This window comes from Phalaenopsis equestris, unplaced genomic scaffold, assembly GCF_001263595.1.
Source record: "Phalaenopsis equestris unplaced genomic scaffold, ASM126359v1 Scaffold000098, whole genome shotgun sequence".
Classification (NCBI taxonomy): domain Eukaryota; kingdom Viridiplantae; phylum Streptophyta; class Magnoliopsida; order Asparagales; family Orchidaceae; genus Phalaenopsis; species Phalaenopsis equestris.
Genome location: NW_018164540.1, coordinates 164250 through 188155, shown reverse-complemented (window position 1 = coordinate 188155; position 23906 = coordinate 164250). Strand labels below are relative to the sequence as shown.

The following is a 23906-nucleotide window of genomic DNA, read 5'->3' as shown; positions in this document are numbered from 1 at the left end:
TCTTATTTACATATTTCACATCACAAACTTCTAACGTAGCTATTAAGCTCCCAAATAGTTTCTAAGCTACAAAATCTACCCCCAATTATGCTCTGTCGTCAACACCCTGCATTTTTTTTTTTTTTTTGGCCACCCAGATTTGCCATGTGAGACATAAATAGGAATGTTTAAAGCAATACGTATGTAAGAACCCTAACAATTTATTGCACTCGATATCAGATAGAAGATATCGAGGTATGAGTTTTGTTTGGCCGTCTAATCATTCGGTTTTTTTTTCCTCTGCATCCGACGTCACATGCGAAACTTGGCCGGCTAATAGTTCACAATCACACACAGCCAAAAAATCAAAAAAAAAAAAAAAAAAAAAAAAAAAGGACAAAGACACTTCCATTCAATTACATTTTACCACCAAGAAAATAAAAAAAAAATTAAATGAATTTCGAAATAATGACAGATAGCCGATAGCCAAATAGAACAGAAAAGGCAGCGGATCAGCACAAAATCACACTTCAAAAACTTCAATAATCCAGAATACAGTAAAAATCCTGAAGAGCAAAATGGAATAATAGCCGTTTTCATGAAATGGACACACCACCTTTTTAATGACAAACGCTCTTTCATCATTTATGTAAAGCTATTCACTCACTCTTCAAACATGCCAAGTGGGATATATATGTGTGTGTGTGTGTGTGTGTGTGTGATACCGAGTAACATAGAGCCAGTGGTCATTAAATATTCTCAGATATCATAATCGATATCACTGACATTCTGAGATGACGAGCGCATGACCAACCGTCCATTTTCATCATAACGGTCAAGATTCTCGCAGGGAACGGGGAAAATGGATCCTATCACACGGCCGTCGACAAAAGAACACTGAAATATATGCTTCTTTTTGTAGGTAAGGCCAATTGATATGTCGTGGAAAGTAACATTTTGAACAGGGATCTTCTCACTGCCTTGGATTCGCACGGGGACACGCACGCTTTGGCCATGGATGCCATCATAGGTGATATTTGAAAGGACGGGGAGGGCATTGGGGTCGAAGTCATCGTCTGGGTGTTCGTTGTAGTCGGTTTTAATGACAATCCCGACACGAACATTGTCAAAGGTGATGTTATGGTAAGATATGTTCTTTACATAGCCACCCCTCCCAGGGGCAGTTTTTATCCGGACTCCTCGTCTTGAACCCCAAATGTGTGTATTTTCGACCGTAACATTGGAGATTCCACCAGACATTTCGCTTCCGATTGATACTCCCGCACTGCATATCATAAAAAGGATGATTTAGATGATGCAAAGGGGTGGGTTAGATAATGAATGAATGTTGAGTCTAAGATAATACAGGTAGGCCCAAAAAATGAAAATAATAATAATAATAATAATAATAGAGATGAATAGCTTGAAGGTTCTATGATTGACACCATGTTTGTTTAGTCGACTTTAAAAAAAAAAGATACAAACTATGAAAGTAATTATTAAAATATTAAAATTAATTGGATCAAAATATCGTTGTTTTGAATGAGATTACTAAAATAATTGAACTAGCTACTTACAAGTCTAAATGTGAGCGCTACTTAATGTGGTCGCTATAATAATGAATCTAGTAGAGAACACACTACTTCTGAAGAATGAAAGATTGGAATTTTTGGAATCATTTTTATCGTCTATTTTTTAAAATATATTTACTTCGTAAACTTTTCATATATTTTTATATTTTACTTAAAAAACACATCAGTTGTTCTTAAAATATTCGAACTAATTTTTAGATGTTAAATATTTCAAAAAACCACCATCACCACCTTTGGGTTTGCTATAATTGGTCAATGAGAGTTTTCCCAAGATAATTTCAGTGTCCAGTTCAAAAACGAGCCATTTCAGTATTTGAAGCATTCCAAACTCACTCACATGATAATGGGTTCGTCATTCATCATTACAGTTGTTCAATCACAGTTCATGTAGAATAGTTATGAAGGTTAGCATGGACAAGCAAAAGCTTTTTATCGAGCCATAATTTCCATTTTCTTAGACAAAAATAATATCAACTTCTAAATATTGTGTTAAACATTTTTGAAGATCTATAAAAATCATAAGACTCGCATCTATAATAATCCATGCATCTATAAAAATCATATGAAGTATTCAACATCAGAAGTTTTGAGAAAAAAATGCTAAGACTCGCATTGTTGGCAATGGTGAGAAGTATTTCAATAACAATTTTAAGGCCATGTACAGATGCAAAATTTGGGAAGGAGCATCTCACCTAACCAAAGAACGAATAATGACATTCCGAACTACAATATTGGTGGAAGATTGCCCATATTTGATTCCATACTGATCCCAGCCGCTCTTAATTGCTATTCCATCATCACCAACACTTATATAGCAATCCTCTATCACCACATTCTCACAAGAATCTGCAACCAAATACAACCAATGGAAATAGCTGTTACTCAAGTTTTTACAATTTGAATGTTATATATGAATAATAATGAATAAAAACGCTGTGACGTAAAATTTCTTTGATAGGCGGAGACTCTACAGATGAGCTTTTCTAATGATGCTTTACATATGGCCTTCAGAAATCAGTTGTATCAGTTGGCAAACCATTTTAAAAAGTCTATAACGTTGAGGAAGGCTTTTATGGCATTGGAAAAAAATAAAAAATAAAAAAATAATAATAATAAAGACTGGATTCACAGCCAAAAAAATAATAATAATAACAAAAAAGACTGGATCTGCCAAAAAATAAGAGATTGCCGCGCCATAAGAAAAGAAACAGCTAAGATTCTGGATCTGTCATTAAAAAAAGAGCTATCTGAGCACAAACAGGCCATAAAAAATGAGGAAAAGAAACTACAAAGCCAACAACCCACAAAAAAAAAAAAAATTACTGAATGTTTTCATAGCACGTACGAAAGAAAATTTTGAGTGTCTCATAAGGCAACTAACGTATCAACACCTACAGTTGCTATCATTATCCTAAATATAATTCCTGGTTAATTATCTTAGAATGCAGTTACAACAAATAAATCAAATTCATTTTATACCTCTTTTAAGAAGACAACAGAGCAAATTCAGCATCAAGATTATTTTACATCTATTCATGAAAAATAGTAATTCCCTCGGCTGCAGTTCTCTAAAATGAAAAGCTTTCACTAGTTGATACTGCTGTAAAAACGATAAACTAGGGGGGGGGGGGGGGGGGGGGGTGGGCCAAACTTTTACTCCCTCTAAACCCGTCAGTCCATCTCCACCACCAGCTGTTCATACAATTACTCTCAATTGTACAGATCAAAGATGAAGCCAGTTGTAAATAAATTAAATTTCTCAAAGAAAAAAGCAAATCTCTAAAACACATACAAATAGGGAAACCAAGACTGCTACAATAGTAGCATTCCCAACCATTAAGTAACAGATATGAAAACAATAGCTGAATCATTCATTGACATTGCATCATTCATGATCCCAATCTCGTTCAAGCTTCAAGAAATACAAAATACTACTGATAAAAAAAAACAAAGACTGGATTCACAGCCAATAATGAGGATTAAATAAATGACAATCATTGAAATATTCAAACGCTTGGAGTGACAGTTTACCTGGATCTATACCATCTGTGTTTGGAGCTTCAGAAATAGGAGCCAAAATTGTAACGTTTGAAATAGTTATATTCTTACAGTCATAAGGATGAAGAGTCCAGAATGGTGAATTCATAAGTGTTACGTTAGAAATCTTTATGTGCTTTGACCACATGAATTGTATAAGAGGACCTCTTGTGTAATTAAGACTTCTCCGGCGAAATTTTGTCCACCATGATTTGCCCTGCCCATCAATAGTACCATTGTGACCTGCAGAAAATATATGATAATGTTTAACAGCATAATTAGTATCTCATGTTTTCTTTGACCAAATGAAAAAGGGCTATTTCCCAAGGATAGAAAATGGAATGTGCATTTACATCATTACAGCTAAGACAGTTTTGCATGTTTGAAATTCAATGGGTTGAACACTTAGAAGCAACGCTGATCCAAAGTTCCCTCAAAAGAACTAGAGATATTCAGCAGGCTTCTTAGACAAATCTTCAAAATATAAAAATAACACCTTGTTCACATTAGCCTGAATTATTAAAACAAACTCTTGGATTCAATATTTATTAGAAATTCACAATTTAAAATGGTAAGATAACAAAATAAGAAGTTCTGCCAGAGTTCAATGCCCAAGCCACAACAAAAATACTCGAACAAGCTCCCCTGTGACCCGTACAAAGACCCTTGCCCTCACATTTTTCTAACCCTATTATGCCAAGTAATAAATCTAAAGCGTGTATATTAGGAAGCTTATTTATTAGGAAATTGATATTAAACAACCTAATTAGAGAAGATATACTTATATGAACTTTTCTGTTGTGAAAAACGACGGCAATAAAGCGAACAATCGGAACGAGAAAAATACACCAGAAAAAGGCGACACACAAATTTGTGTGGTTAGACAAATTGTCTACGTCCACGGAACTGCAACGGATTTTATTAGCTTGAGGATTACACAGTCGTCGATTCGAAGATTACAAAAAAATAATTATCTCCTCACTTTCTCTCTCCCTCTCCTGTCTCTCTCCTCTCTACCAAACCCACGTGAGAACAAAAAGAAAACAAGGCTTTGTTTTTTCCTTGCCAAGAAAATGAGGAAAGAGAAATAGCAATCTTTTTCTTCCTTTTGCTTTGCACGATTCAGCCGAGGAGGGATGATCGTGAGATTAATTCAGGCAGCCCTTTTATCAAGCCAAAAAATCCATTAAAGGAAATCAAGGAATGCAAGAAGAAGAAAACGCGGAGACCTTCACGCGGTTATGCGGTTCAGCGGAGAGAGACACAAGATTAGCAATTTAAGTGTGAATTAAACTTTCCTTAATTCATGAATATAGAAGAAGCAAGAGAGTCGGAGAGCAGAGAATAAAAGAAAGTTTATTAAACTTAATTATTGGTTTAATAACTTGCCTAAACAGCAGTGGACCTGGATCCACTTTCCTCAACATTTTTCTATATTAGATTTATTCCTGAGAGTGTGAATAAGAAAAGAGGAAGCTTTGCTTTTACATGATGTCAGAGCATCACCGAACTGTTTCGTCTGTGTTTGCTTCATTCGGTGTCATTTGTGTCAATAGAACGAATCGACAGTGTAATCTACATCTCTGATTTAGTTCAAAGACTTCGAACGACGACATAACTTTCTTTCTACATTTTCTACATTAACTCATCCATCCTATCTGTGTCTGCATCCCATCATCGTTCGTCTGCATCTACTTCGCCTGCCCTATCTGTGTTGATGAGACTAGGGCATTGACAAAGGCGACATTTGCTTTGACTAATCTCTCCGCTTCAGCCTGCTTCGTTCAATTTTTTTCTCGGTTGTTGCATTCATTATTTTTGTCTTTGCTAGTTCAACCTTGATGTTTTTTTTTAATTTATTTTTATTTATTATTATTATTATTCTTGGCTTTGCAAGTTCCTAAGTTTGATTTCTCTTTTATCTGGATAAAATGTTGATCATCGAGTTATTTGTCTCCTAGTGCTTTGACCGCTCGATCTTAGCATTAAATGGCATCAATTATGACCGATGAATAAAAACTTCTTCTGATATATTTGGTTTCATCAGTAGCTAAGATTATAGAAGAAAAGTTAAATGACATCAATTATTTTTTACTTGAATAAATTTGTGAGACTATTTAAGAAGTATTTCTCAAAAGAGTCGTCTCATTGATAATCCCATAGTTGAGACTGAGTCGAATTATTCTGAGTGGATGAGAGTTGATGCCCAACTATTGATATAAATACGGAACATCATCGAACCTGATCAATCCAGTCATATTATTCATTGCTGTGTTAAAGATTTGATGGAGGAATTAGCGTTTGTGCTTTCTAGGAGAAAATATTTCTCGAATCTTTGATGTATGTAAAGAGTTATATCGAACTGAACAATGAGACTAGTCACTCACACATATCGCATGGACTTTAAACGTGTGTGTGGAGAATTTAACGCACTATTGCCCTTCAATACTGATGTTTGGATTGAATAGGCTCAAAGAGAACAAATAACTATTATGGGTTTAATAGTTGGCCCTAACTCTCAGTATGAAGGTGTTAAATCACAGAATATATATGTCCCTAGATGTACTACTCTGATGGAACCTATAATAGAGTACTGTGTATAATCCCAAGTTCTCAAGTCTTATTCGCAGAACAACCTAGTGCTCCTGCTAGTCAGAAAAAAATATAGACATCAGTAAACAACAGTCGCAAGATAATTATAGAAGTGGAACTCTGAATTCTAAAAATCAAAGGTTGAAGGTAGTGTGCAAGTATTATCATGAACTTGTTTATGCAAAGAGAATGTGTAGAAGTTGCTTAAAAAAAAACCAAAAGGGTTCTGAATCAGAGTCAAGCTCACATGGTCACTACTAATGAGGCCTCTCAGAGCCAGAGTGTAAGAAAAATACAAACATCGGTAAACTTCAGTCTCAGGACAATTATAGAAGTGGAACTTCGAACTCTAAAAAATCAAAAGTCAAAGGTAGGTGTGCAATTATTGTCGCAAACCTATTCATATGAAGAGAATGTGTCAGAAGTTGCTAAAATGAACCAAAAGGGTTTCTAAATCACAGTCAGCTCATATGGTCACTACTAATGAGGTCTCTCTGAGTCAGTCTCTCAATCTCTACAGATGAAAATGCTAAGTTTTTCAAATTTCAGGAAGCATCCAAGAAATCCTCAGTGATTACATCCCTTGTTGTATCAAATAAATGTGCCTAAGCAGTTGGTCGATGCAACGTCTACCCCATGTTTTTTGATCAAGCATATGCTTTTTACAGTTCTACAGAACCATACACTATATCAAGTTCTACTTCAAATTAACTCTCTTTTCTATTGAATCACACATATTTGGGTGTACTTAAGTTGTCTGTGATATTTGTCCATAAGCTTCTAAACTTGACCCTAAGTCATTAAGGTATGCCTTTCTAGGATCAGGGGTGTGAACGATTTGATTTCGAGCCTATTCAGGGCTGGCTCGAAATTGGATTGAAATATTTTTAAACGGATCGAAATCGGATCGTGGATCGATCCAGTAAATTTTGATCTGATCCAGTGTGGATTGATCCGATTTTCGAGCCAACTCGAATTATAAACGAGTCGATTTGAATTGTAAACAAGCTGGCTCGAATGTCATTTTTTGGCTCATGAGCCAGATCGGTTTGATTGAATCCTCCTTGGCCCGCCCGCCCGACCCACCAGAAAAAAAATGCATTTTTCTTATGAAAATAAAGGATTTGAACTCCTGCCACTACGACCAAGCAAAAAGGACCTCACCAACAGTGTTGGCAATGCATTATGCATGTAAAACTAAAAATATAGGTGCTATATGTGTAAATACATAAGAATTTATTTTGATCTAGATCCAAGCCAAGGATGGATTGAAATCTGATCGAAATAAATTCGATCCTTTAATTTGGCTCGTAGCTTGGCTCAAACGATCCAATCCGAGCTAAAATTTGATCTTATTTTCGAGCGAATCATGATCTTCAAGCCAATTTCATAGCCCTTTCAAGGATATTCTCGCATAAAGAAGGGCATCGATATTTTTCCACTCTAAAACAGTTACATGATTTCTATTGATGTCACATTTCATGAACAAACTTTATTCTTTGAAGACTTATTGGTGTTTAAATCCTCACAAGATTTTGATGATTTATTAATGTCTCACATCATAAGTTCAGATACTGCTCTAGCTCTCATGCCTCAAATCTAGGCCATCTATCACTAATGTTTAATCAAGTAGACCTCATCCCCTTGAAGCTAGTTTGAGACTAGTATCATCTTCCTCAGTGGATCATCTTCCCAATTTGATTTTGGTGAATGTGAATGTGTTTATGCCAATTTCTCTTATGTTAATTATAATCATTTATCTTTCACTTCTTGCTTTTTTGTTGTTGCACCTAACTCTATTGAGGTTCCAAGATCTGTTCGACAAGCCTTATCCCGTTCTGGGTGGTGGGCACTGAGCAACAATGCTTGATGAGATAAATGCTTTAACTGAAAAATGAAACTTGAAAATTAGTTGATTTGCTTTCTGATAAGAAAGCTGTAGGATGAAAGTGAGTTTTTCCAGTTAAGTTTCATTTTGACTGACATAAAGCTCATTTCAATGCTCGGTGGCTAAGGGCTATGATAAAACTTATGGGATCGACAATGTGAACGCATTCTCTCTGGTAACTAAGTTGACTTTGGTTTGCCTACATCTATCCTTGATCGTAATGAATAATTGACCCTGCACCAGTTGGATGTAAATAATTTTTTCTGCATGGTGATCTTTTAGAAGAGGTATAAATGGAGCAACATCCTGAGTTAGTTGCTCGGGGAGAGTCTGGAAAAGTATATCGTCTTTGAAAGTCCTTATATGGATTGAAAAACCCCTCAAGCATGGTTTGAAAAATTTTGCCAAGCAGTAGAAGGGTTTGTGATACAAAAAAGTAAAAATGGTCACATTGTATTCTATAAGCAATCTGCTTCAAATATCATTCTATAGGTGATTTATGTTGACGACGTTATTACTTTTGAAAGCGATGAGTACTGATTCTTATAATAGAAATCATTTCTTCAAAATCAATTCAACATTAAAGATTTGGGTTCCTTGAAGTCCTTCTTGGGGATTGAGGTATCAAGAATTAGGGAAAATCTTCATAATGGCCCTTAATGGAGCTAGCGTCATTTATATAACCAACTGACTAATAAATATATATGCTCCAGCTTGAGAGGTAGTGTTATAGAAAGTAATAAACCTGAACTGTTTATATTAGGATACTTGTTTATTAAGAAACTGGATACTAGGCAGATTAATTGGAGGAGATCTAATTACATGATTATTTTCTATATTAGAGTCATTCCTAATCTAGAGAGTTGGGAATGTGTGTAAATATGTAATATATGTTTTCAATTATGTATTAGAAGAGAAAGCTTTCCTATTACAGGCTCCATTCCAGGAAATCACTCAACCAATTTGCTAGCTTCTCCATAAAACATAGTTATGCCACCGATTGTCCATACTTCCTACAATTTCAAAACGAGTCTTTTACTCTTTTTTCTTCCCTATATCTCATTCTCGCCTCTTAATACATGAAAATGAACAAATATCTCTACACCGGCCCATGCTCCCACTGGCCCAGCCTGATAAAAATAAATTTATATTTTTTTAAAAAATAAAGCCCTAAACATTAGTCCAAACTAGGCCTTCCACCCAATTGCGAAGCCGCAAGCAGCCGCTTTGACAATTGCCGCTAGCCAACTACAGTACAGTGCTTGGTTTCTTTTTTCCAGGAGTGTGTGTGTGTGTGTGGTTTCCTTTTGCTCTCTTGGTGTGAATGTGTGTATGTGGAAGAGGAGTGCCTGTTAGACATATTATAAACAGATGACAAAAAGAATTCTGTATTGGCATGGAGGCTGCTCTAATTTTGTCACTGGTACACTTTCAGCCTTCTAAAGTTTATTAAAACTACTTGGCTATCACATTTTTAGCTTTTAATATCAAAATCCACCGCTTTTGTGCACAATAATAATAAAAAAAAAATTATGATAAAATTCAAATGCATATCAACTGGAGTTCTTGTTCATCATCCTTATTACCCTCAAAGATGAACTGTATCATGTGCAACAAAACTCAATCAAATTACCACACATGATCTAATATAGTTCTCTGCAACATACGAACCTTAACATTTCCCTGTCAGATTTCTACTTATTTTTAGATATCTACATTAAATCTATTTCTTTTAGGACTGCACTTATGTTAGAAAATCTGCTTATTAGTTGAACTTGCTAATGTATTTCTTAAATAACACAAACTTTAGGGTTATGGCTTTAATTAACAAACAAAATAATTTATAATAGTTTCGCATATCTTATTATTGAAAGGAAATAGTTCATCTATTGGGTTAATGGGTTACAAGTTTGGTAAGTTTAATATCTTTAAAAAATAACGTAAAACAAGTTAACATGACATAATAGGCTATAATTTTCAAAACAATAAATTTGTGCCCTCACTAAAAAAAAATCTTGGTTATGCTCCTGCATTATACAACCATTATCATCTGCTGCATCCACCACAAAACCACCAGATCAACATTCTTTGTCCTTCTCTACACCTCCCATATCCAATTACCGTCAAAGTTCCCTTACAACTAACAAAGCAGCCTCTACTCAAAAATTTATTCATCTCCTGCCATTAAGAATCCCCCGCTGTATGTATCATTCTTACCATCATTATGATTCTTTTTTTTTTCAAAACAAAAATCAGTTCATAGGATTTTTTGTCTTTATATTAATATCCGTATGAAAAAGATGTTTAAAAGAATAAATCTAATCATTCCAATCTTTTTTAAGAAGTCAAATAATTAGCGCCTCAAGGTTATATCATTATGAAGCTTTTGATTTGACTCTATCTTTAGGAATTATACTCATAAACGTACATTAAATTCTCCCTAAAATATTATCATAATGACGCTTTTGATTTGGCTCTCTTATCTTTAGGTATATACTCATACATCCACATTGAATTCTTCCTAAAATATTACCTAGAATAAGATCTTCATTGAACTTGTAAGCTTACCATTGAGAAGGGATTTAATAAATGTACCTAATGATTTCGGCTCCATCATTCAAGGGAATCCCCTGTAAGTAGAAGTAGTAAAGAAAATAAGAGTTTTATAATTCACTCATCAACGTTACAAAAAATAAGTTTGAAAGAAAAATTAAAATGCCCCAAGAAATCATCATACACAAGTCAAAATTTATTATCAAATAGTTCTCTTTTGCTGGCATATCCATTGCCCTCACTGATCTACTCTTCCAAGTTATCAATGCCATAAAGCTAGATCTCCATCTTCATTTTCTTGGGCACGTGATTCCAGTACATGCAAAAGCCCAAGAAATCACCTAATCTCGCATAACAATAACAATTACTACAGCATTTTGAAAAGTACCGAACATAAATAACTTCTCTTGATTTTTTGTGTTCTTTCAAGGTGAACCCATATTACCTAAACCTGATTTTGCTATTAGTTTTTTCATGTCTTCTGTAATCAAATTCAAATAAATAAATTTTAAAAAGATAATATTAAAGAAAATCAACTAAAAAAACTGGAATTTTATAAATAATATTTTCCTTCTTTTTTACATTTTAAATTTATTTCTTTTAAAAATTTATTTATCCAAAAAATGAGGATTAGCCCAATCCTTTTTATCTCTCTGAGTTAGAACAAACTACTATCATTTGCTTTCGTTAACAAATTAAGTAACATTGTCAAAAAAATTATAAACAGAAGCCCTCCTTTTCATATTTATCATTCCTTGCAATCCTCTAAAAACTTTTTTTAACAAAAATCAATCTAATGGATCTTTTTTTAATCTTTGCATTATATCCCTATGCAAAGGTTGTCTAAAATAATGAACTAATGATTCAAATCTTATTTGAGAAGTCTATAAATTATACATCCGCTATTGTATCATAACTCTTGCAATTTGAATCCATCTTCAGGTATCATTCATATAAACCTGCATCGAATTCTCCCTAAAATATAACCTGGAATTAGATTTTCTTTGAATTCAAAGCATACCTTTGGCAAGTGATTCAACGAATGAACCCTTCATCATTTTGACTCCTTCATTCCAAGGATCCCCCTTTAAGTATTCATTAATAGTAGAGTTCTATAATTCAACCCTCTATTTTACAAATAGCAAGTTTGATAGACAATTAGAGTGCCACAGGAGAATTACCAACTCCTTCAGATCTATAATTCAATCCTCTCTTCACAAATAGCAAGTTTACATTAGTCTTCTTCTGAAGCGGTTTATTATCCAACTTTCTAAAAATACACCCCGTCCCTGTGGTATTGCAGAAAAAGTTTTTTTTCCCCTAAAGGAATAACAATCACTCTTCTTGTTCTCCCTAGATTTCCATTTCATCTCCCTGGATTGTCGCTCCTGGAGGAGGGTTCCACAACTCTTTAAAAAAAGGATGGGGCAGTAGATTATTAAAAATATGCCGACTGTCTGTCCGTACTGGAGGAGCTGTTGAAGTCTTGCTGAGGACGCTTCTGTTTCTTTTCAAGGCTTGGATGAGACTCTGAGATCAACGTCCTTGCTGTTTGCTTGGAGCTGAATGGGCTACTGCAGGAATTCTGTCCCTGTTGAAGGCTAGGGGCTACAGGTTTAGGAGTTGCAGAATCAAGAAAGGAGATTTTATAATGAATCAATTTATGGCGCCTAAAAAGACATGAAGGTGCAGGAAGGAATAAACAGCTTGCTATCTTGAACAATTGGAGAAAAACTTAAATGGGCTCAAAACCACTCATACTTTGATAAAGGTAGCATATAGGCATGAATGCATAATTAAGCGGAAGTTTGGGATCACTTCTATTTTTTATTTTTTATTTTGTTTTATTTATGTTTTAATTTGAAACAAAATATGTTTGAATTATTTGATTCAATATCATACAAGAAAGGCTAGCTTCTCTATATATGAATGCTTGAATCCACTCTATAACTGAGTTTGGCATTTCACGAACGTTATTGCTTATAGTTAGAATTATTAGCCTAATTAATGCCGCAGATATTATTAGGCTTTATTTACTTTCTTTATTTTCATTTTTTTTCCATATTCTTGTATTTCAAAATTTAGGTCTTTCCTTTTATGTGGGTCTTGTAATATGTATTTGTACACCTCTTTCCTATCAATTAAGGTATGTAGCTCTAGCCTCAAATTTAACATGGTAACAGAGACATGGTTTTAAATCTAGAGCTTCCACGCTAGTCTCGGACCACCTGCAGGTCTTTTCCTGTAAGGACACTACAGGGATACTGTCGTCGACTACCTCAGGTTTTCCATGTTTCTTCCTGCCGCCCTACTCAGCGTCGGCCTTGCCACACATTCTGCTATAGGCCTTCTGCTAGAGCGACATCTCTGCAGAAGGGCCACTGCACTGATGAGCGATTGATTTCGATCTATCCTGCGTCGGCCTCACTGCATGCCCTGCCAGCGCCGATTTAAGTTCTCTCCAGCGAACCTTTCTTTTCCCGGTGCAGACAAAGAATTGTTAGGTCGTGGGATCTTCTTTTCATGTCCTCAATCAGAGATCTTCCCATGTTTTGGTAACCTGGTATCACATTTGGCTCAGTTGAATCATGGCGAACTCTTCCACCACCAAGCCTTCTCCTGACAGTGTGCTTGAGTCCATAGGAGAGTTAACACCACTCTTAATCCCTCCGCAAACCAAAGGACTAGAAAATCACATGAACTTCCTAATTACCACCCATAAATTGAACGAATCTAATTTTTTCCAATGGTCCAAAGCCGTGTATGTGTGTGTCAAGGGATGCTGGAAAATCGGCTATCTCATTGAAATGATTCGTTAACTTCCTAAAACTGACCCAACGTATGAAATGTGGGAAGTGCAGAATTCTATGGTCATGTCTTGATTGATTAATTCCATAGAGACTACAATTGGTTGTTCGTATATGTTTCTTCATTCTGTCAATACTCTCTAGAATGTAGTTCAGGATACCAACTCAAATGTCGGGAACTCCAGCCAACTTTATGAGGTTTCCAAGAAAATTCGCGAAAAGAAACAGGGATCGAGGACCATGACCCAGTACTATAATGATTTGATGGCCTTATAGAAGAAATGTGATCTCTACCATGAATACACGTGGGAATCTGCAGCAGACATTTTCCTCTTACAGAAAAATTGTGGAGAAAGATTGCATGTTTCAATTTTTGGCATACCTTAACAAAGACCTTGATGAAGTCTGGGGTCGTATCCTTGGCCGAGATTCTTTTCCTTCCACTCATGCTACATTCACAAAAATTCAACGCGAAAAGAGCCGAAGACTTTTCATGCTCGGCACTTCCACTTCAGTCAAATTATCTGCCTTGATCACTAATAGTAATCAACACTCGTCCATGCCTGTCACAAACCCAACCATACTCAGGAGAAATATTGGAACCTCCATGAAAAACCAGCACACAAACCGTCAGTCAAATCTTCCTCTACTAAGAGGCTTACTATGACATCTGAATCTACTTAAGTTCAACCTACCTCCACCCGGAACACTTTGGAATCATCCAACTCTCTTAAGATTTAGATGGAACAATTAATCTAACTACTTGGATCCAGTCAATTCTCTTCCGGTCCATCAACCTCCCACGTCCGTCAAGGTACATTCCTATGACTCTCACTTCTTTTGTCTCTTCCAATCCATGAATTAACCACATGACTGGATGCTTTCAAGCTTTCTCAACATTATCCTTGCTCTGAGAAAATACAGTTAAAATTGCTATGACTCATGCAACACTATTGTTGGTAAAGGATCAATTGTATTAAAAACCGCTCTAACTACGGAATCTGTGTTGTATGTTCCTCTGTTCAAATGCAACATTTTATCTGTTACTAAGCTGACACATGACATGATTGCATGGCTCATTTTTCATCTGATGTTTGTGTTTTTCAGGATTGTTATTTAAGAAGGATGATTGGAACTGCTAAGCGAGTAGCCGCGCCCTACTTTTTTTAAGGGAAAGGCATGAAAAACGAGGACACTTCTCCCAGTAGTTGCAGTCTTTCTCAATTCATTAAATACCCTATTATGTTGTTACATTATCATTTAGGTCATTTCAGTTTTCAATATTTAATAAATTTGTATCCATCAATATTTAGTAATAAATATCTTTTTAGTTTCAAATGTGAGATTTGTCAATTAAACATCATTGTGTTCCATATATACTCCACCCTTACACCTTCCTCTCTTTTTTCACTTATTCGCAATAACTTGTAGGGACCCTCTCACACACCCAACTACAATAATAAACGGTGGTTCCTTACCATAATTGATGATCGCACTCGAATGACATGGATCTATATCTTAAAAGATAAATCTAAAGTTGTTGTCATCTTCAAAAATTTTCATTCTTCTATTTTGACACAATTCAAAACGTCAATTAAGACTCTTGGGACCGACAATGGTCATGAATTTTTTAACTTTATTTTAGGTGAATTATTGGTAAGTAAGGTATCCTCCATCGACCATACATAAGAAATCAATATTGTGCACACATGTGATGATCTACTAGCATTGGAATCTCTCAAAGGTATTCTTGCTACTTCATTTGAACTGAACTTAGGATCGCTTTGGTACTTCTTAGGCGTGAAAGTTGTTCGGTCATCTCGAGCATTTGTCTGTCTAGGCGCAAATATGTGCTTGATTTATTGCTAGAATAACTTACTCCTATTCAAACTAGAAACAGTTCCAATGTATCTCAATGAAAAATTAGCCGATGATCCTAATGTTCTTCTGATGAATAAGACTCACTATCAACGTCTTATGGGGAAACTCATTTACATCGCCCATACTCGTCCTGACATTTTTCACGTAAAAGGAATTGTGAGTCAATTCATGCATGATCGCTATGAGCACCATCTCAGGATTGTCCATAGAATCCTTCACTACTTAAAAGATAAACCAAGCTCAGATTTATATTTTCATGTCACGCATCTCATTCTATTATTATTTATACGAATGCAGATTGGGTAAGGTTTGTTCATGGTTGGCGATCAACCTCATGATATTACTCATTCTTGTGGGAAAATATTGTCATGTGAAAAAGCAAAAAACAATCAGTTGTGGTCCAGAGCAGTGCGTAAGCCGAGTTTCACTCCTTGGCTAAATGTGGAGCTCTCTGGTTACGCATTATGCTCCATGAATTACGTCTGTCAGTCTTTGCTCCTTTCCAATTGTTTTGTAACAATAAAGCTGTCACTAGAATCACCCATAATCTGGTCCAGTATGATCGTACCAAGCATGTAAAGATTGACGGGCACTTTATTAAGGAAAAGCTTGATTCATAAGAGATTTATATTCTATTTGTTTCATCTAATGATCAATTAACAAATATCATCACAAAAAATCTTCCTCAGCCATTGTTGGACGACTTCAAATCCAAGTTAAACATGATGAACATTTATACTTCAACTTGAGGAAGAGTATCAGAATTATTAGCCTAATTAATGTTGCAATTACTACCATGCTTTATTTGTTTTCTTTATTTTCATATGCTTCTATATTTATGTATTTATGGATTCAGGTCTTTCCTTTTATGTGGGTCTATAATGCGTATTTATATACCTCTTTCCTGTCAATGAAGGTATGCAACTCTAGCCTCAAATTTAACAATTATAATTAATTGTTACATGCAGAAGCTACAAAGTGCAACAAGCAGCATGACTTTCAAGAATGATTATTAAAAATAATTAAGTGGGGCATAGTACCAGTGGATGATAAATCTTAGCTGACGATTGGATTTGTTCATGTAACCAAACTACTTCAAAGTCCTCACATTTTGGTATACCATTTGATTTGGGTTTATTGATAAGCTTTGTTTAGAAAATAATATATAGAAAGTAAATGATTTAATAGAAAGCTACCATATGACCACCAACCTGTTATAACAACATCCACAATTTTTTGACCATGAATTAAGCTTCCATATCGAGGTCCTTTATGTTCCCTCCCATAACCATATGATGGCAGTGGAGACATCAATGGCCATAGATTCTCATCCTGCACAAAAAAAAAAAAAAAAAAAAACCAAAGCAGTTCACCCTCCTCTCCAAGCAGTTACGCCTGCTCTACTATTCACTAACCAGAAAAATACAAACTTCTCAAGTACAAATAATCAACAAGAAGACGCCAAATGACTTTTTTTTTTAAAACCGAGATATAAAGAAGACATAAAATTAAGAAAGTGATTGGTTCTTATGCAGGTGGGCATTCTAAATTGTGAAATACATGAGCAAACCAAAAATAAAAGTTCTCTATAGTCAGTTATAATAACTTGCACCCTCTTCTATAGTCGGTTATAAAACCCAACTAAGAGAATAAAATACAAAAAAAAAAAAGCTACTAAATGTGCAACACTAATTCTAATAGCAAGATTAAAATAACTCCGTAAATCACATGCCTTTCTTAGTTACCTTGCCTGCTTTAAAAAAACTTCTAACCATCACATCTCTTGGTTTACTAGGTTTTCTGTTCAAGTATCAAAAATGCATTTGATACCTATATGTTTATGGTCATGGCATGGATAAAAGATTTTCTATCCTACTAAGAGCATAGCTACAATTTTGAACATTTAAAAAACTTGAAAAATGCAATAATTTGTTTGATAAAGGGTAAATACCACACCCGGTCATTGTTTTTCATACTCTTGGCACACAATGGTCATAGGAATTACAGTCACACCAGGAAATGGTTGTACAAAACATTTATGCGAGTTTCCTCACAAAGCTTCTACAAATCTTTGTTTGATCTACCATCGCCTTTTAACTTTAGTGTATGTCATATAGGGCACAAAAGAATTCAAAGAATTGGCAATAAGCTCAAGAAATAATGACAAATCAAACACATTAAAATTGAAGTAATATAGTATTTCTTAAAAAATTCAATTTTCAGCACTAGTTCCAATTTGTTACAAAATTTTAAAATGACTCGGCCTTTCTAATATTATTTTCACATATTAAATTCAAAATGACCTTATCAACAAGTTTAAATTATATTTCTTCTATTCAAATAAATATAAAACTTATAATTATCATGATTAATAGTTCATGTTTTATGAATATCCTTATGCACATCAAGCAAAGTAATACAAATGACTAATATGGTATAAACTTATGAAGTAAATAATAAAAATACTAAGAGACTAATATGTAAGTCAAAGGATACTAATAATAACCAGGCAATAAATACTAGAAATTGAAATGCTAACAAAATTAAAAATAAACAAACTAGACAACTAGGATTTTCTCACACGGAAAACTTATTAAGGAAAATTAATAAAAATTGTTTAACATTAGTTGAAATGAATTATACGTCTTTAAAATTAGCAAAATGAAATGATTTTCATATTTCAACTATTTTTTGAGGCAATTACTATTAACGGATTTCCAGATATATTGACATCACTCGGCTCTCATCATGAGATTAATTATATGATATTGTGTGTCATTAAACCAGGAGCCAAATAGTCATTTTCAATATGAGAGCCAAATAGTCAATTTCAATATGATTACTCATCACAGGAATAATGCCCACTAGTAGTTTACCAAGGGTTCGCATTTTTCAGAATGACCATTTGATTCATCAAATATAATAGACATGTTTGGTTCAAAATTCATGTCCAGGCTTTGATTCGATTTCTATGATTAGATGATCTCATGATCAATTTGCTTTAAAACAAGAGTTATAGCTCATTATCTTGTAAAAATAAGCTCATGAATATCGTCTAATATGGATGTTTATTTAGTTTAAAAATCATCAAATATAGATTCATATTATAGATGCTGATAGTTTTCTATGGCTAAAACATCCTCAAAATAATATACATGAATTACAATCTTTTCAATAATCAAATTTAACCAAACATGACTTTTTTGTTGATGCATACCAATAGCTTTAGGTGAGTTGTGATTGAGTTCTCTGTAGCAATAAGCATAAGTGTTGCAATTTTGGTAGAATGGTAATATTGTTCCTTATCTAGAGTTAGTAATAAAACCTCAAGCAATGTTTTTGTGAACAATAGTTTAGTTCATCCGTGATTTTTCGCTTAAATTTTTTAGTGAAACAATAACAAAAATAAAGTAACCTAAAGATAAATAGTGTTTAGCTTCAAGTCATATAAGTCATGAATAAAACACAAACAAACCATAAATACCTTATTTACAACAATAACAAAAAGCCATATATGGAATTGATCCCAAGATTCACAATTCACCAAAAGACAAATATTTAACTTGAATTATATATTTTACATTCACCCATAACAATTTAATGGTAATATTTAGCCAAAATAAATGAACATGTCAAACTAATTTTGATTTGGTGCAATAACTCTGAATTAGACAACTTGTACTTTCAAGGAATTCTTCAAAATCATTAATCCATCCTAAATTTGCTAAAACCTTTTCTTCATTGAATGTAGAAATGTAAATTGGAATTTCACGATAGTTACCTGGTTCATGATTAGAACAATTATTCAACCTATACTGTTTAAATTGCATCATTTCTTAGATTTTTTAATAATTCAATTAATATGCCATACATTAAGTTTACATGAAAATAAAATCATAAACTTTCAAATGCAATGATAATGATGTGAGGTATCTAATTTAAAAGAAGCTTCACACTAAGAAAGCAACAACCTGTCTTTAAATAAAATAATAAATAGAAAAATTAGAGCACAACAGATGATGTGATAATATAATAAATTGGAAGAATTCAATGAGAGAGTTCTCGAGAATAACAAGTCTTTATCCCACGAAGTGGGGTCGGTCACATGAATCCTTTTTCTCCATTGCGTCCTATTGAGCAATATATTTTCATTTAATTCTTATAGATTAATATTATTTTTTATACAATATGCTCAAGTTTTTTTATGTCTACCTTGTCTTTCTTCACATAAATCGATTCTAAAACCTCTACTCTCATAAACGAATGATCTGATGGTCGACGTTTAATGTGACCAAACCATCTAGGATGACTCTCTCTAACCTTGTCCTCCACTGGAGCTACACCAACACTATAACGGATATATTTATTTCACATTTTGTATCTAAGTGTCAAGTCACTCACTCATCCACATAAGAATTCTCATCTCAGCAACACTTAACTTTGTTTTATGCTTCACTTTTAAAGGCAAACATTTTGTGCCATAGAGCATAGCAGGTCTCACCACCATCTCATAAAATTTTTCTTTCAGTCTAAGTGGTATTTTTTTATCACACAATAGACCTGATGCATCCCTCAAATTCAACAAACCAACTTGAATTCTACTAATAACATTCTCATCTATATAACCATCACTTCGAACAATAGACCTGAGAAATCTAAAACGTTAGTTACAACTCTGCTACTAAAATTACATTCCATGTATTCAATTTTATTTCTACTAAAACAAAGACTTTTAGACTCCAATGTAGACCTCCATAATTCAATTTTTTTCCTAAACTCTTTCTCTTAGTCTTATTCACAAGAACGATATCATCAACGAAAACATACACAAAGGTACATTCTCCTGTAAATTTTTGGTAAAAGCATCCATAACTTATTCTTGATGTAATCCAGCTGAAATAAGAAAATACTTTATCAATCCTCCTTCTATTTGAGCACAAGTAATAGCTCCAGTATAAATATCTTTAATGGCTTGAATATAAGTCATATCAAAATTTTTCTTCTCTAGAACTCTTCAAAAGACTACTCTTGGAACCTTATCGTAACCTTTTTGTAAGTCAATAAAAATCATATGTAGATCCTCCTTATTTTTACTATACTTCTTCATCAAACCTCTCAATAAATGTATAGCTTCCATAGTAGACCTGCCCGATATAAATACAAACTGATTATGAGAAATTTTTGTAACACGTCTAAATCCTATGTTCAATTACCTCCCATAATTTTAAAGTATGACACATCAACTTAACTCTTCTATAATTTACACACTCTTGTGCATCCCCGTTATTCTTAAAAATGGGACCAAGATGTTTTTCTTCCACTCCTCAGACATCTTTTTATTTTTTAAAATAATATTAAAGAGTTTAGTAAGCCAAGAAACTCACAAATCTCCTAAATATTTTCAAACTTTATTTGAGATATCATTAAGTCATACTGATTTTCTATCCTCAGTTTTCTCTAAAGCCTCCTCGATTTCTTTCTTAGTAATGTGACGATAAAAATAAAATATTTTATTATTATTAATGATATTAAGAACATTAAGATCAATCGTATTTTCAAAAACTTCATTGAAAAGTTTAACAAAATAGCTCACCCACCTATGTTAAATATTTTTCTTTAAGAAAAATAATTTTTTTTTATTTTCATCTTTAGTACACTTTACTTAAATTAAATCTTTACTTTTTTCTTCTTTTTGCTTGGCTAGTTTATACATATATTTTTCACCCTCTTTAGTATCTAATCTATAATAAAGCTCCCTAAAAATATAATTTTTAGCAAGAGAATTTGTTCTCTTAGATTTCCTACAGGTCGCCTTATATTTTTCTAATTTATCTAAGTTTTTGCATTTAAATCAATTTTTATAACACAACTTTTTATATTTTATCTTTTATTGCACATTATTATTCCATTGCACATTATTATTCCATTTTATTGCACATTATTATTCCACCACCAACTATTTTTATTTATAGAAATGTTTCCTTTTGATTCTCTAAATATATCTTTTGTCACTTGTTTAATAGTGTTTATTATTTTATCCTACATAAAATTTAATTCTTCATAAACATCCATAATGTTGAAATCTTAAAGTTTATTCATAAAAGTAATTTTATTTGTGTTTTTTAAGTGCCCCATCTAATTTTAAGATGACGATTCATAATATTATTTATCTTAGGACTCTTCATCTTAAAATTTTAAAGTAATAATCAATGTTAAATACTTAAATTCTCACTAGGAATGACCTTACAACATTTACATTTTCGGCGATCTCTTCTTCGCACAAAAAAAAAAAAAAATGTGTTATTATATCCATTCTTATAAGTAATAATATATTCATCTATTATCTTGAATAAAATATTATCAATAATAAAATCATATATTAAAGCAAAATCTAATACGACACTTCCTTCTTCATTAATCACTCTAAAACCGTAGCCACCATGAACATTTCTAAAATCTTCTACCACTCTACCAACATGTCCATTTAAATCTCTTCCAATAAATTTTTTTCTTTAAGATGTATCATTTATATTAATCTAGGTCAATTCGGTAAATAATTATCTATACCATAATTATTCAATGATAAATAATTATCTATACCATAACGTATTTTCGTAAGGTGATACACACTAGCTAAAAATCCGCCTGGTATCATAGGCACACTGGGAGCGTAAATAATTGTAACCATATACATATGAAATGACAGCAATGGAATTCCAATCCTCGGGAATTAAAGATCTATGAATTAACTAATGCTTAAATGACTCTCTCTCAACTCATTTACCTTTTGTGTTTTTAATATTTTTGTGTTTCAGTTGTAACTTCTGTAATTTTGTGCGACATTATTTTTTGCAGATTTGCTAGTTTTCATTCTTTTAAATGTTTGTGGTTCCACAGTGTTTACTGACAACGGCCACATACCCAGGCGCTACATCAATGTGAAAAATCACCACAAATGGCTAGATTATTGCCTTTTCCAATAGCTTAATTTGTTATGATTGAAAGCTTTGGAAAGGGAAGAAAAAGAGCTAGAATATGTTTTGTGTTAAAAGATTTGTTATTCTTTTTAACAAATAACAAAGCAATACTTCAATGCTAGTATGTGAAGCAGTGAGCCTAGGAAGTAAACCTTTTCTGCACCTGTTCTGTAAGGGTATGCCATCTGAATAAAAAATTCAAAAAGGCATACCAAGGGCACACTTAAATCCCAACAAAGACTCTGCTCATCAAGAGTAAACTCGTCCGATGAGGGAGGTTTCCCAGAGGACTCAAAAGTTAAACATTTGATTTGTATTAAAAAATAAAGGGATCATGGTAATCAACCTTGTTTCGCCTTAGACTATCAATTTTTCTCAGGGATTTCCTTAGTGGAATTAGCCCAAGGTACAAACTTAAGCTTTTCTCCTACTTGACAAGCAATATTGTGTAATCAATGCAAATGTCCCTAGTGGATTTGTCTAGGATGACCATAATACTGACTCTATATTATGGTCCTTACGTCCACTTGGCTGTTTCAACAAGCAATGATTAGCCCGAATACGAAAAGTGGAGGGTTACATTAGGTAGTTGAAAACCAGCGTAAAATTTATCTAAAAATCATGACATGAATCCTTTAAATCATTGTGTAAATGCTAGGACGTCCCCTGAAAATGGCCTGCTGTATGACCTGAATATAGTGAAAAGTGTGCAAGATCTGCTACACCGACACTTGAGTGTAGTGTCAAATAAGTAAGAGTTCTCACATTACGGACGGATGAGGGCAAAATTGTTAGTCCATAAAATTAATATTAGGATATGATCTTGGAATATAGGTACTTTCACAGGTAAATTAATAAAATTAGTTGATATTATAGTTCATAGGAAGATAAATATGCTAAATGGGTTGGAGAAAAGGCTAAGGAGAGTGATAGCTTAGGTTTTAAATTTTGGTACTCAGGTAGGATTTGCACTAGAAATGGTGTAAGTGTAATTAAAGAGAACAATTTGAAACATAATGTTGTAAAAATTAATAGAATTAGAAATAAAATTATAGTAATAAAGATTATTGTTGATAGTATGATTTTATTGTTATAAATGCTTATACTCCTGAAGTAGGTTTAGATATATGTTCAAAAGAAAAATTCTAGGATGTCCTAAAAGAATCAATATAAATGATACATCTTGAAGAAAGAATTTTTATTGGAGGAGATTTAAATGGACATGTCGGTAGAGTGGTAGAAGATTTCAGAAATATTCATGGTGGTTACGGTTTTGGAGTAACTATTGAAGAGGGTAAAGCTATTTTAGATTTTGCTTTAGCGTTTGATTAATATTTAATAGCAAACATTTAACACTGTCGTTGCCGGTCCCAAGCCCGGTTGAGAAAAGTGGAGGGTTGCGTTAGGTAGTTTGACAGCCAGCGTAAAACTTGTCGAAAAAATCATGACATGAATCCTTTTGATCATTGTGTAAGTGCTAGGGCGTCCCCTGGAAGCGACGCGCTGTATAGCCTGAATACAGTGAAAAGTGTGCAAGGGCCGCTACACCGGCGCCCGGGTGTAGTGTTAAATAAGCAAGGGTTCCCACATTACGGGCGAA

General features: G+C 33.6%; 1 protein-coding gene across 1 annotated transcript in view; it reads right to left on the bottom strand.

Annotated features, from left to right (window-relative positions):
• Positions 1–704: 704 nt before the first annotated feature.
• Positions 705–23906, bottom strand: part of LOC110020502 (probable polygalacturonase) — a 28914-nt gene continuing 5712 nt past the window's right edge. Inside the window, exons 2-5 of the mRNA XM_020718625.1 lie at positions 16541–16661; positions 3603–3851; positions 2264–2417; positions 705–1264 (exon numbers count right to left, since the gene is read on the bottom strand). Of these exons, the coding sequence (XP_020574284.1) occupies positions 739–1264; positions 2264–2417; positions 3603–3851; positions 16541–16661 (1050 nt within the window). The 3' untranslated portion in view covers positions 705–738. The remainder of the gene's footprint in view (positions 1265–2263; positions 2418–3602; positions 3852–16540; positions 16662–23906) is intronic.